This window comes from Opisthorchis viverrini (assembly GCF_000715545.1).
Source record: "Opisthorchis viverrini unplaced genomic scaffold opera_v5_10, whole genome shotgun sequence".
NCBI classification, from domain to species: Eukaryota; Metazoa; Platyhelminthes; class Trematoda; order Opisthorchiida; family Opisthorchiidae; genus Opisthorchis; species Opisthorchis viverrini.
Genome location: NW_008751666.1, coordinates 2013323 through 2025819, shown reverse-complemented (window position 1 = coordinate 2025819; position 12497 = coordinate 2013323). Strand labels below are relative to the sequence as shown.

Here is a 12497-nt window from a genome sequence, read left to right as displayed (position 1 = left end):
TCTCTCTGTTTCAGAAAAATATATAAATATTCAGGGGCTATATATATATATATATATATATATATATATATATATATTCGTGCATTAACCCACATGATAAGGCCTGGGCCCCATCGGCTGCCTGATTGAGAATTAATACCGTTTGTTCGAACCAGCAATAGAAACATACTAGTTTATTTCAATCGTTCATTAGAATAGACCATCTTTAAATCGATAATTATCTTTGTACATATTTCCTTTTCTCGTCCCAACTCACATATTCTAATGGTATAATTGTTCGAGTTATGCTAAAATGTCAAAGATTGAAAATCTAGTTGTCGGTGAGAGCCCGCTAGTATGAAGCAACAATGATATCTACCGTTTCCATTGGTTCATATAAGACAATCAATGAATCATGTCACAGTGAATATTCCTCATACGATAGCCAAAACAACCTCACAACAGGGGGGCGTGTTCTTGACCGTCCTCCATAGAGTCGTCGCACCTGGACATGCGTGAGGAGAGTCTCCGACTGGTGGGGCACTGTGATTATCCAGAATGCAGTTTTTCACTATCACTCATTTGAAATCAGCGTACGGTTGTTCACTCCGTTATTTTACGTCACTTAGCTGGACCTTCACTCTGCGCCTCCGATAATGTTCGCAAGTCCAACCTACGGGAGCCGACCATGATCGGCGCGGTGCCTCTAGATGTTAGGTAATTCGAAGGAAGGTGTCAAACGTGAGAATGAGACTTCTGAACCGTTAATCAATTGTTCAAGACTGTTTTTGATTGCGTACCGCTCTCAGTTGGCAGATTTATTGAATTTATTTGGGAAACAAATATCAAGACACAAGGCCTTTTCATACGGAAGTCAGTTTCACTCACAGCTACTTGTGATCATGAATGCTGAATTGCCTAACCTTCAATTGTTAATTTATCTAGTTGGAAAAGGTCAAACTGCTGGCTGCCCAGAAACCTTTTCATATCGAAGTGAGCGTCCCATCCCTCACCTGCCCGCAAAACGCTAATACAAAACGCACTGTTTCGCTTATCAGCGCCGTATCCTTATCTGATAGAGTACCTATTAGACTTCGTTTTTAACTTCGTTGGTGCTGTTTTTTCATACATGAAATAGCGCATAAAGTATGGTTTCGCATGTTTAACTTCGTGGGATGGTGCGTTACAGTTTTACCTGCATCTTTTTTATCTTAATTCATTGATTAATAACTGATCATGTGTGCACTCTTTTGGCGGTTAACGTCACTCCTTCGTTCAGCACTTCGGTGCCTACGTCGTCACTTACAACCCACATCAGTGGATTAACACGTGGGTGCCAAGTAAATCTGATTGGGAGCTGTCAGTGAAGCTATCCAAAGGCCTGTGGGTTTCATCGCGTAGGCAATGGCCGCATCGGGTGGGGTATACGTTTCAGGACATTTTCTCCGAGAAACCACACGTACACTACTGATTTGTTGCCACAGCGACCGAGTATTTTTGGCCAATATTCATTGGAATCGATGAGCACTGAAAGGACTAACCCGGAGCAATAATTCATTCTAGGCCTTTGTTGGCAGGTGGTTCATCGTTTGTTTTCACACACCAATGAACTAAAGTACGCTGAGGGTGTAGCCTTACTCATTACAGTTCATGTTGCACATTTTTTGGAAAGTCGTCTGCAAATGTGTAGTTCTACTTTCATACTCAGCTTACTGATTATTTTTGCACATCTCACTGTATAACCAATGTATTTGCACTTGTGTATTCTGAACCCGCACGCCATCTAAAATGCAGTAACCGACTTCTCCGCGAAGTTAATGCTTGAGCCAGCAATGAAATCCTGTCAGTAACCCACGATTTTATCTCTTCTAAATTCCCCAATTAGGTGGCCGGTTTACGAGGTACGCCGAACAGAACGATTCAAGCACAGGATGACGAAGCCCTTAAAGGAATTCTTTCGCGAAGTGAGCAAGATTCAGACGCATCTTCCCTCATGGGAACACTCAACAGAAGGCGAGGGCAAACACCAGGTGGGTGTGTACGAACCTCAGTCTGTACTTGTCACGTGTCTGATTTATTCGCCATTATATCCTCTGTTCTGATGCACGTAGTTAAATTTATCTGAAATCCCTGACGCCGGTCACATACCCTTTGGATAGGAAATATTGCAGTGCAAACACACATCACTGTTGCTGGTATCCATATCGCGCCTAATCAGCAGGCTTCTTATGGGGTTAGCAACACAACTAATATTCTGTGCCGTTCTCTCAGCCCGTCGTCCTGCCAACCGTGGTCCAAGTCCGAATCCTCTTGGTGAAGCTTCCGATGCATCAATGGAAGCTCTTTATCCCAATCAGGATGCACTTCTGGATGCATGCTGGCGAGCTTCCACTGACTCACTTTCAGTCGGGTCTCGAGCAGCCCCTCGTGAACGTCGCAGGCCTGCTGCTCGAGCACGACATTCGAGTAAGTTAATTTCCATATATTTCTTAATGTTTGCTTGACCATTGCATCTCTGTTGTCAATGCTTTTGTTATGTTAAAGAAAACGCTTATATCTGAATACGGGTAAAGCTGTCGTGTTTGGTAATTAGGTTATACAAGAACAGAATTGTGAAACATACCCTGGTTCCCTGTGTGCTGTGCGTTACCAGCATAGACACGTAGGTGGATAAAGCTCATCCAGAATCCGGAGGGCATCAATCAAGTGTCCAAAAGTTAACTTACACATCACCTAGTCCGCGAGCTTCGGTTAACGCAGAATGAAAAGACAGATTCTTGATTTGGCTTGGAACTCTCATCCACGAAATTATTCACCGAAGGATGTTCTAGTTTTGGATGATAACTTCCGTTTATATTGTGTTTGGTTTCCTTTAGGTGCAATGTTGTACTCACTTATCGTTTTTATTTTATTCTAGTGTCGTAGACTGCGTAGCCGAAAAGAAAACATAAGCTAGCCGTTGTTTCCGAGATTGCTCTGTTTTTCCAAGCAAGTCTACCTTTTTGCTCGGAGAAAGTGGGCAGGTTGTAATTTTATGGCTACCGTAAATCCGTTTGTTCTGATGTGATTATATGGCTCTCACGTCTACCTGTATCTCTTCAAGAATATGAGCCTACCCCCCCAGAAGATACCAGTTTAACTGGTCCCCACTGATATTTTTGAACCTAAATGCAAAATAAATGTCTATATAAATTTTGTCACCGACGCCTCACTTCTACTCTGCCGGTCATTCATTTTTAGTGTTACGGTAGGTATTGTTTGGAAAATACTACATTATATGCCTATCTGGTATGAAGACACTTCTGGTGCATGAGTAAGCATACTATAGCTCGTACATCTCAGCTGCATTTGTCGACCGCTCAGGTGTGCATTCGTGTTTGTTTAGGCTGTATTGTCATGTTAAATGGATTGCGTAACAAACGTGCATGCATTCATTGGTCCAGGATGCAATCCAGTTCTAATCTGAGCACATTATTCTAACTTGAGTTACGTTTATTCGTTATAGTTCGTAGGACAATCACTCAAAAGTTGGCTGAAGAAGAGATGCGTGCGTTGGAGCGCATTTGTCAAACGGCAGCCCAGTCATCCCTATAATTTTTCAATCACCCGTGAGAACCCTCGAGGCCTACAAGCGATCGGGTTGGGAGCGGTCAATTTAACCCTGCTCCATTTCATCCCATTTCGGTGACTGTTATACCAACTTTCGTGATCGCCGACCAATGGGTACCATTGTTCCTGAAAACAAGCTGCAAACCTCACGATGGAATATCTATTGTACAGTCCTGTGCGCACGTTTGGCACCGTCCTAATACTCACAACCAAGCACATACGGACCTGACTGCGGTCACCGCATGAAACCCATTTCAGCTGTAAAGATCTTTTCACTTCTTTTGACAATGCATTTAGGTACAACTTTCACGTTCTACTAAATTGCGCAATGCCACCTATAGCTTGATTGACAGAACTCCTTGAGGGGTCAAGATTTCCTTTCTGTTTTGTCCAAAGATTCAATTTTCCCACCATCACGGACTCTCGGTAATAACATCAATTGATAATCCATGACTCGCTGTCGGAACAACGAGGATGTCAACTCGATTAGATGCATCCTGAAGATTCTGCTCAACAACACTACTTTCTTTTGCTCTTTCATTTTTGGCTCGTTTTCGTTTTTCCATCTCACGGTCGTACGTGATCTAATGTGATGATTCACTTCTGTCGTGTTCAACAGCCACGAATTTGGTAGATTGGTTTAAGTGAACTTTGTAGTCACGCAATACTGTGATGCATTGCATATATTTTGTACTAGAACGTGTTGTACACATGTACCACCACAAGGTGAAATTTGGTTGTCAGCTACTGGTTTGCTGAGATCAACTACCCTCTTGGCTGAAGGTTTTATGCTCAAGATCACCCGGAAACCACGATGGCACTACCAATTATGTGGTCTTAGTAATGCTTTCATGTACGTTTCCATCTTGTTTGGGCAGCAGGCCAATAGTGGTGAGATACACGCGCTGATCGCGATGCAAGCACAACGAGCAAGCCCTAAAAACACTTCACCCCTCCTCCAAATCTTGTTTCGAATTTTCTATCACTATTTTGTCAGCGGTCGCTGGGACACCGACCGTATCTACTCCCGCATACCTATGACAAAACCCCATGCATCCCAAACTGTCCATGGCGAAACCTACCGCATTCACATGACTTTCCGGTCACCTTGTTCAGCTGCAGATTATCAAGATTGCCTATAACTATACATACTTACACCATGCACATCCACGAGCCTATGCATACACCCACATAATGAACGTTTGGACAAGAATTTATGCCACCTTTGGTTTTGCCTCAGTATTTTTGGATGGGTACCAGGTTGAAGTGTTCGGAAGGGCATTCATAGTCATACTGCATGTATCTTATCAGGCATAGGATTACGTAACTCTGTAGAAATAGAGCATGTGATGAAATGCCATCTCAGCTTAATGTCACACCGTTTTATATGCGGTGATTGAGTATGATTGATACAGTGAGATTTTACATTCTGGAACATAGTCAACTGACTATATGATACACCGGTGATTCGGTGGGGGTGTGTTCAGATAAATTCTGCACATATTTCAAATATGACCTGGGCTCATTTATTCGTAACCATATTCATAGAACGAACAAGTGTATTGCTTCATGGAACAGGCCATATTTTTAATTCTGGTTAAAGAGCATGGTGAATATGTAAGACCGCGTTTAGTGACTGACTGGCGATCTGTTGTTTGATGGTTCACTTACTTACGTTATGCCTTCAGCCCTAGCTTTTGTCGTGATTCGGTTGGTTGCAAACAACTGGGCATAATTCTCAAGGCTTAATTAATGCCCAGTGATAGTTCAGTTGATCGACTGGCATCCACAGTTATCCTTGACGTGAAATTATTCTCGACCTCTGTGTCTTCGATTTCAAAGTGCTTCTCAAAGTAGGCTAAACGCACAAGCTAATAGGTGGCTAAACCTACACAAACTTTAAAGTTCAGCCGCAGTCTTTCCGAACATTTGACTGTCGCAAATAATCAGACTCACTAAGCGTGTAGTGCGGCTGGAATGCAGCCATGCTGATAATTTTGGTAGTCTAGAATTCCCAAAGCGTATTAGACTCAGTCGGTCCGTCTGTTCCTCTTGACACGTTTGCTTCTGGAGTAATACCCAGAAGTTTGTCAGCCTAATATATTGTTTGTGTTGTCAGACGTATGGGTGTGTGAGTGTACGGAGAGCTCATCAGAAGCTTTCACACACATAGTGGTGCCCATCAGGAGTACCCACTTCGGTTCGTAATTGATGATATAATCAGAGGAACGCTGGAAATTCTTCCTAACTCTGGTGTTCAGATAGCTGTGGATGAAAACCTTGTCGATTTTGAGAATGCGGGCAATGTCGTTCTCGGCTTCGAAGAGGAGAAAGCACAGGTGTTTTTGGGTGAACTGACCAAATTCACACCGTCCTACAAAATGTAATGTGATGGTCTTGGAGATGCAGTTGCCAAACACGTCACGTACATCCCAAAGGAATACTCTCGAGGTTGTAGAGATTTTTTACTTAAATTGTAAGTCGTATAGATTCACAGATGCAGTTAATACCCTAGGTTCGCGTTTGCCAATTTTAGACACATAGCGGAAAAGCTTCATATCCCTAAATCTCAAGGGATACTTGTATCAGGTGGGCTGTTTTGCCGTACGCAGTAGGACGTGGCCTCTGCGGGTAGCGGAATTGGAAGTCTTCCGGCTTTCGACAACAACTGTCTCATTACCATGGCTCCTGTCCGCTGATGTCGGTGATTCCGATACGAGACAATGTTCAAAAAATGACTTCAAGGTGCGTGAAATGCTCCACCGCTTCAGTAGTAGTATGTTTTTGCTTACCTGCCCTGCTGTATGCAGCAAGTAAGGCGACCCGGGTGAAGTCACCACGCGACGGCCGATTTTACATGAGTTCATCTGTATATATTCAGTTAATGGTTGTATGTGGACACCCACACATAGATAGAAAGACGATTAGGGTCCTTAACCGAAGCTTTTGGCACTAAATGCTTTCCCCATCCACTTTCATTTTTTCTTCACAATAGGGATTCCAAAATGAAATATGGTCGTCTAACAGTGGTGCATCATTATTGCTCGCTGAAATTGTGCTCTTGATGATCATGACTAGAATGCGGTTTTGAACGACGTGATTGCAACGAAATCGATACGAGTAGAATAATCCCAGCGTTGGTCCTCATTATGGCTATCAAGCAGCGGAAGAATACAAATATCATGTACTGACAGACCAAAGAATAAAACCCTCAGTCAGATTGGTGCTCCAAATAATGACTGGGTAGGTGACGGTGCCGCTCGAATTAAGAGTAGATGTGCATAAATAGACACACGTGACCACCGAAATCAATCACGAAAACAGATTAGCTCTAGACGTAATTATTTTCAGCGTTGAATTGCACCAGATATGGTCACGGCATTCGGGCGATGCTAAGTGCATGGATTTTCCACTTTACTCAAACACCAAAAAGTAAAAACTGTCATGGTCCCTTATTCTACGAACCAGCTTATTCGCAGTAAGTAATCAGGTGATGACGATGGTTTATGGTAATAATTTATTTCACACTAGTGCATATGTAAACAAACGTATTGTAGGCTAACAAAAATTGCTTGACAGAATGACAAGCGACCATAACCGATACATCGATTTCACCAGTTTCTCTGTGAGTGCAAACAAATTTATCAACTCGGACCCTGTTCAGAAGTGATCCTTAGATTGGGGATGATATATCAAGTTCAGAAGTTTAAAAAGGAACAATCCTAAAAGCAATCAAGCCTCTCAGGTGTTTAGCGCACCTGCGAAGTTGACTTCAAACAAAATGAATGAACTGTTCACCAGCTCAGGCGGTGTGCACGGATGGCAGATGTGGAGGTTCAGTTGCATTTTTTACATCTTGCAGGAGTGAGACTGCACAACACTATAATTTTAGCCCAAGAAAGTGTTTCACGAGAGCTGGGATCAATGCTTAAAGCATAGATATTGTGTTAACCGTGCATACTACTGTCGTTGGATAAATGACTGCTTATTCCTTAGGACATGATAGAAAGTGAAGGATTTGGCTAGATGAGATATTCCCGGAGGGATACATGACTGGTCACGGGGGATAAACCGCTCCAAGTTCAACCGAATATTGCGGTGAATCAAGCCTGGTTTACTTTATCAGAACCGCTCACTTGTACCGGAAAGTTTATCCTTAAACGATTGCCACCAAATCAATTGAAAAGTATCTTTTGTGAGGCAAACTGGGGCGTCATTCGATCTGCGTTAACACTTACTGAAATTTCGATACCTGTTCTACAAGGACGTTGCTATTTAATAAAACTCCCTTTCTCTCCATGTGCTAATTGATGACGATTCCCACCTCTAAGACTGAAGTTTGTTTCCAGGCTTTCAACAGAAGTGAGCTATGGGTTATGGAGTTTCAACTGTTATAGAATTTCCACAATATTCGTGAAACTCAAGAAATTTCCGTTCTTCGTTTGGAAGAATATCTCTGAGAAAAGCTTTCAGCTGAAAAATGCGTTTCCCAGCAAGCGAGCAGGAATTTCTATTTTCGTTTGTTCAAAGGACGAACAACCCAATATTGCAGATGACTTTGAGAAAATTCATCAATTCGCTTGTGAAGTGCAGCGTGAATTGTAAAATTTCGGTATCAAAATTACCGTAAAAACTTCATACGGTTAAGTGAATGAGGGATAAGAAATGACCTTACCGCAAGCTTTTTTCTGTAGGATGGATATATATCAAGCGTCAAATACGGCTGGAGTGGTACATCCCGCGAATATAACCAGTTGCATTCATTAAGTTCCAAATCCAGTATGAAGGCCTCATACGGTTTTGTCGGAATTCTGAACTGACATAGCTAAGTTGAAATAACCTTGGTACTGTCTACAATGCTGTGAAACTCGCAATATTAATCACAACTAATGGATTCGCAACCTATGGAATGTGGAACCTCGCTGAATACCCTTGCATTTTCTGTAAACCTTCGGCACTGGAAAATTGTTCTTCCAAAAGAAACCATTCGAATTCACAGTGATAGATCCAGCTTGCGCCCAATTTAGCCGCACTAACCCGTTAACCCGCTACCGATGATCATGATGGATGTGAACTTCTGATACTGGCTCACTAGCCGTCCAATCGTTGTCATTTTTTATTCTAATAAAAGATCTCGAACTTCGGTTTACTAAAGTTTTGATTCGGTACAAAGAATGCGATCATAAGGACTAACAATTTGTCAGAGTTCTTGTGAGTTTCGGAGATTCTGTGAGGATGAACACAATAATTGACGCATGACTTCAGTACAGAGAAATCAAACTTCTGTGGCTTTCCCTCAAACATTTGTCCAAACCTTGTGATCAACTTTGGGTAGATGACTCATCTCCCTTGTCCACATGAGGACATTCCAATCTGTAGTAGCCACAACAATACCAATGAATAATGTCCAGGCCGAACACTATAATGCAGAGTATCGGATTAAAGTAGTCACGTGCAAAGTTTACGCACTCTCCGTAACTATTCAGAAGTACGTATTAACCACTACCTATTCTGAGTTCGGAGCCGCTTAGTCGGATTTCGATTGTTCGCAGTTTAGAGATTCTGAAAATTTACGACTGCTCACCCAGCACCTTAAACCTAACCAGTAAATTGTAGTTTATCAATCACAATGAAAACAGATGTCCAATCTCTTCAGAATAAACGTTCATTGGCTTAGAAACCACATGATCTTGACGCGTTTAATTTCTCCCCGCTCACCTTGTGAATCTTACAAAGGAAGTGTTTCATGAGGTCAAACTTTTTTTAAATCTACGACATATTCACTATGAGCACATCGTTACTCCTAAGCCCGCGGCTCCAAATTTATCAGCTCACTTGTGTGTACTGACAAGTACCCAGCTATCTTTTTGGGTATCCACAGGTAGCTATAGTTTATGGATATGTTGTGAGTTGATAATTCCAAAGTAACAACCAGTTGAAATTTTTCGGCTACACAACCTGTCGGCGACCCATCTGTCCCATGGATATACAACATTTGGACACGTTCATATGCAATCAAGTGTTCGGAATGAACGGCTAAAGATTCACTGACAAGTTGAGGAATTCGTACTGGAGTTTTTTCGATCTGAATGAATTGATCAGAAGTATTTCCTTCCTGGCAAACTGTTGTTTCGTGAATTTAGTGCCCCACTTCTTGGCACATACCACTTCGAATTTCTCGGAGTTTGCTACACTGAGTGTAATTCTAAAACCCTCTTAAAACACGTGTCCCTTAATTAGAGAGGGGCATCGTACCTTATCAGGATAGTAACAGCTGGGTCAGACAAACACGGCACGGCTGGAAAAGCACTCAGAAAGTGTGGGACTCAAAGTCTCAGGTGAAAATAGAGGCCAAACTTCTGAATCCTATCAGTGTGGGTAAACACAAGTTGCTGAGTTACTCTGTACAGAGAAGTGATATAAAAACAGCCTTGTTTAGTTGACCTCATCACCGTTCTGCTGCTATACCTCAAACAAATTGCATCTGGTACAAGCATTGAATTCGCAATGAGGAATAAGCAGCTTTTTGATGAGTCAGCTTGAGTAAGCCAGAATACCTGACTTCTCCTCAGAAAGAACAAACTTCCTGCTCCCTGAGACAGGTCGTCATCGAACTGCATCGGAAAGCCGTTTGTGATTTCAACCCAATAGGTGACCAGCTGAGCCACACGGATTTTAACAGTAACTTTAGGGACCAAGTAAAACCTATTTCTGATGCCTGTTGGTCTTGCTGTGCTTCGTAATCTAAAAGATTGATTGCGCGATCGTGAATTAATTGGGCCGCCAGATCCTCGATATCAAAAGTATCTCCAAAACACGCTCCGTGCCGGAAATCGTTGAAAGTCTCAATAAACTCTTGTTCATTTATTCAGATGTTGCTTGTGTGAGTTAGGCCAGGAAATTTACAGCAATGATTTCTAAACTAGACCCTGATACTGTTGGAGTCATTGTTAACAGCTGAATGAGAAAGGAGGGAGAAAATGATGGACTAACTAAACTACATCGTAACGACTTAACATTTCCTTACGGCTGTTGGTATCCAGTATGTGGAATAAGAGCATAGTTGAGCATAGTTAATGTGGAGAAACAAGCAAACTCTGAAATGGCAACAACATACCTGTGCTCGACGTGCTGCCTTATCTTTTGGGGCTGGGAAAAACAATGCGATACTCATGCAGTTGTTATAAAGAATAGAATGTTTTCGTGTTCCAGTCAACGAAGCAAGTGGATAAGAAAGGGAGGTGGTGGTTATAACTGACTTTCTAGTACAGGGCTTCAACCCAAATTTTTTCGCTTTTCAGTTAAATCTAAGTTGTTTGTGTGAATCACTACGACAAAGTTTGCAGCAAGCGCAGTGACACTGTGGGTAATACTGTGGGTAAAACAGGGTCCTCAGCTTTTTATCTGGTTGGACATTTGGTTTCGCAGTGTACTGTTTGTGAGTAGCTGGTCCATTTTAAGACAGCTGATAAAACAAGTCGAAACTTGTTGCAAACAGGTGCTTCATTCCAATTAACTGGCAAACAAACCAGAGGATCAGCAGCTACCCTTCAAAAGAGACTAACTCAGTGAAGCCACTGGTTAACGGCACCACGAAAATTGTTCCACAAAGGAACTAGTTCACTTTTAAAGGGAACTTTGAGTGCCAAATGCAGCAGGGAATATGGAAGCTAAAATAATTCCGAAAGTCAGTAGGATTTCCGGATATGTCGATTTGATATTAAATTCATTCAGACAAGCTAATCAAATGTATACTCTGGGTATGCACACTCATTGCAAATTATACATATTCCTGATGTTTGGATTAAAAGCCACTCCAATACTTAACGAAGAAAATTACACTGTAAACGGCCAATCCCGTGCGTGCAGTTATACTAGCTGTTCTGGATGCATTTTCATAACGTCATGCAGTTTGCAGGGTAATGGAAAAGCACCAAACATCAACTTGGATAGAGTAATGTACTCTCTTCTCCGGCCTGTTGTGCTTGCACCCCATATAAAAGTCGCCTAGTGTTAAACTAAGAAAACTTTCAAACGATTCCCACACAGCACGGTTTCCGCTCAATAGACTCTAGAACCCTGGCCTGACCAGTAAAATACATGGCCCACTGCCTTATTCCAAGATGCATAAGCTGAATACTAAGTATAATTTAAGGAGTTACTACAATCAGTCTGTTGTCTAAATGTGTCATCATTGGGATGATTAGAGATGTATAGCACCAATAAATCCGACTAGATTTCACGGGTCCCCAAAGTCGGGACAAAAACTAAAGAATCAAATAACTCCCGAAGTCAGTGTTTTGTGTGTGTCAGTTTGTTGAGACAAAAACGTTACCAAGTCGAATATATTGCATGTTTTTTCTGTTTCAACAACCAAACATAAACAAATCATCAAGCAAAAAATGCAAAATAACTTACCATCATAACGGACTGTCCTATTTTGCACTCTCTGTAACCTCTGAAAACCCGATGTTGACATTTTCTGTAATTCAATGAGTCCGGTTTAGTAGAGGTCTAATAAGCTAATTGCAAGGAAGCTTGACAGGCGTAGGGCTTTTTAAAGGGACATTCATTTGATTCTATTTCGAGTGTTGACGGCACAGTAAACCTTCCCCTATTGCGTAATCTCCTTCTAAACAAAATGCTACCTAACCCCAACTACAGTGCAGAAACTATATCAGAAATTATTCTCTTTGGGCAGGGACAACTACGAAGGCTCGGAATTCAAACTTTACCGACCACACACTGCTTGTGATTATTGCGTAATTTTAGGTTTTTGCTACTGACTCTTCCAAGTAGTATCAATAATAAGGGATTTACACCGGTCTACGGTTCTTGCAGCCTGAAGACGAATCGCAGCTTCATCATTTTGGTTATCAAGTCTAAAAGTAGCTCTTTCAAAAGCCCTT

General features: G+C 41.9%; 1 protein-coding gene across 1 annotated transcript in view; it reads left to right on the top strand.

Annotated features, from left to right (window-relative positions):
• Positions 1 to 4796, top strand: part of T265_00976 (hypothetical protein) — a gene marked incomplete at both ends in the record, with an annotated part of 95918 nt that extends 91122 nt beyond the window's left edge. Inside the window, 3 exons of the mRNA XM_009164891.1 lie at positions 1865 to 2009; positions 2251 to 2445; positions 3485 to 4796. Of these exons, the coding sequence (XP_009163155.1) occupies positions 1865 to 2009; positions 2251 to 2445; positions 3485 to 3573 (429 nt within the window). The remainder of the gene's footprint in view (positions 1 to 1864; positions 2010 to 2250; positions 2446 to 3484) is intronic.
• Between the last annotated feature and the right edge of the window lie 7701 nt (positions 4797 to 12497).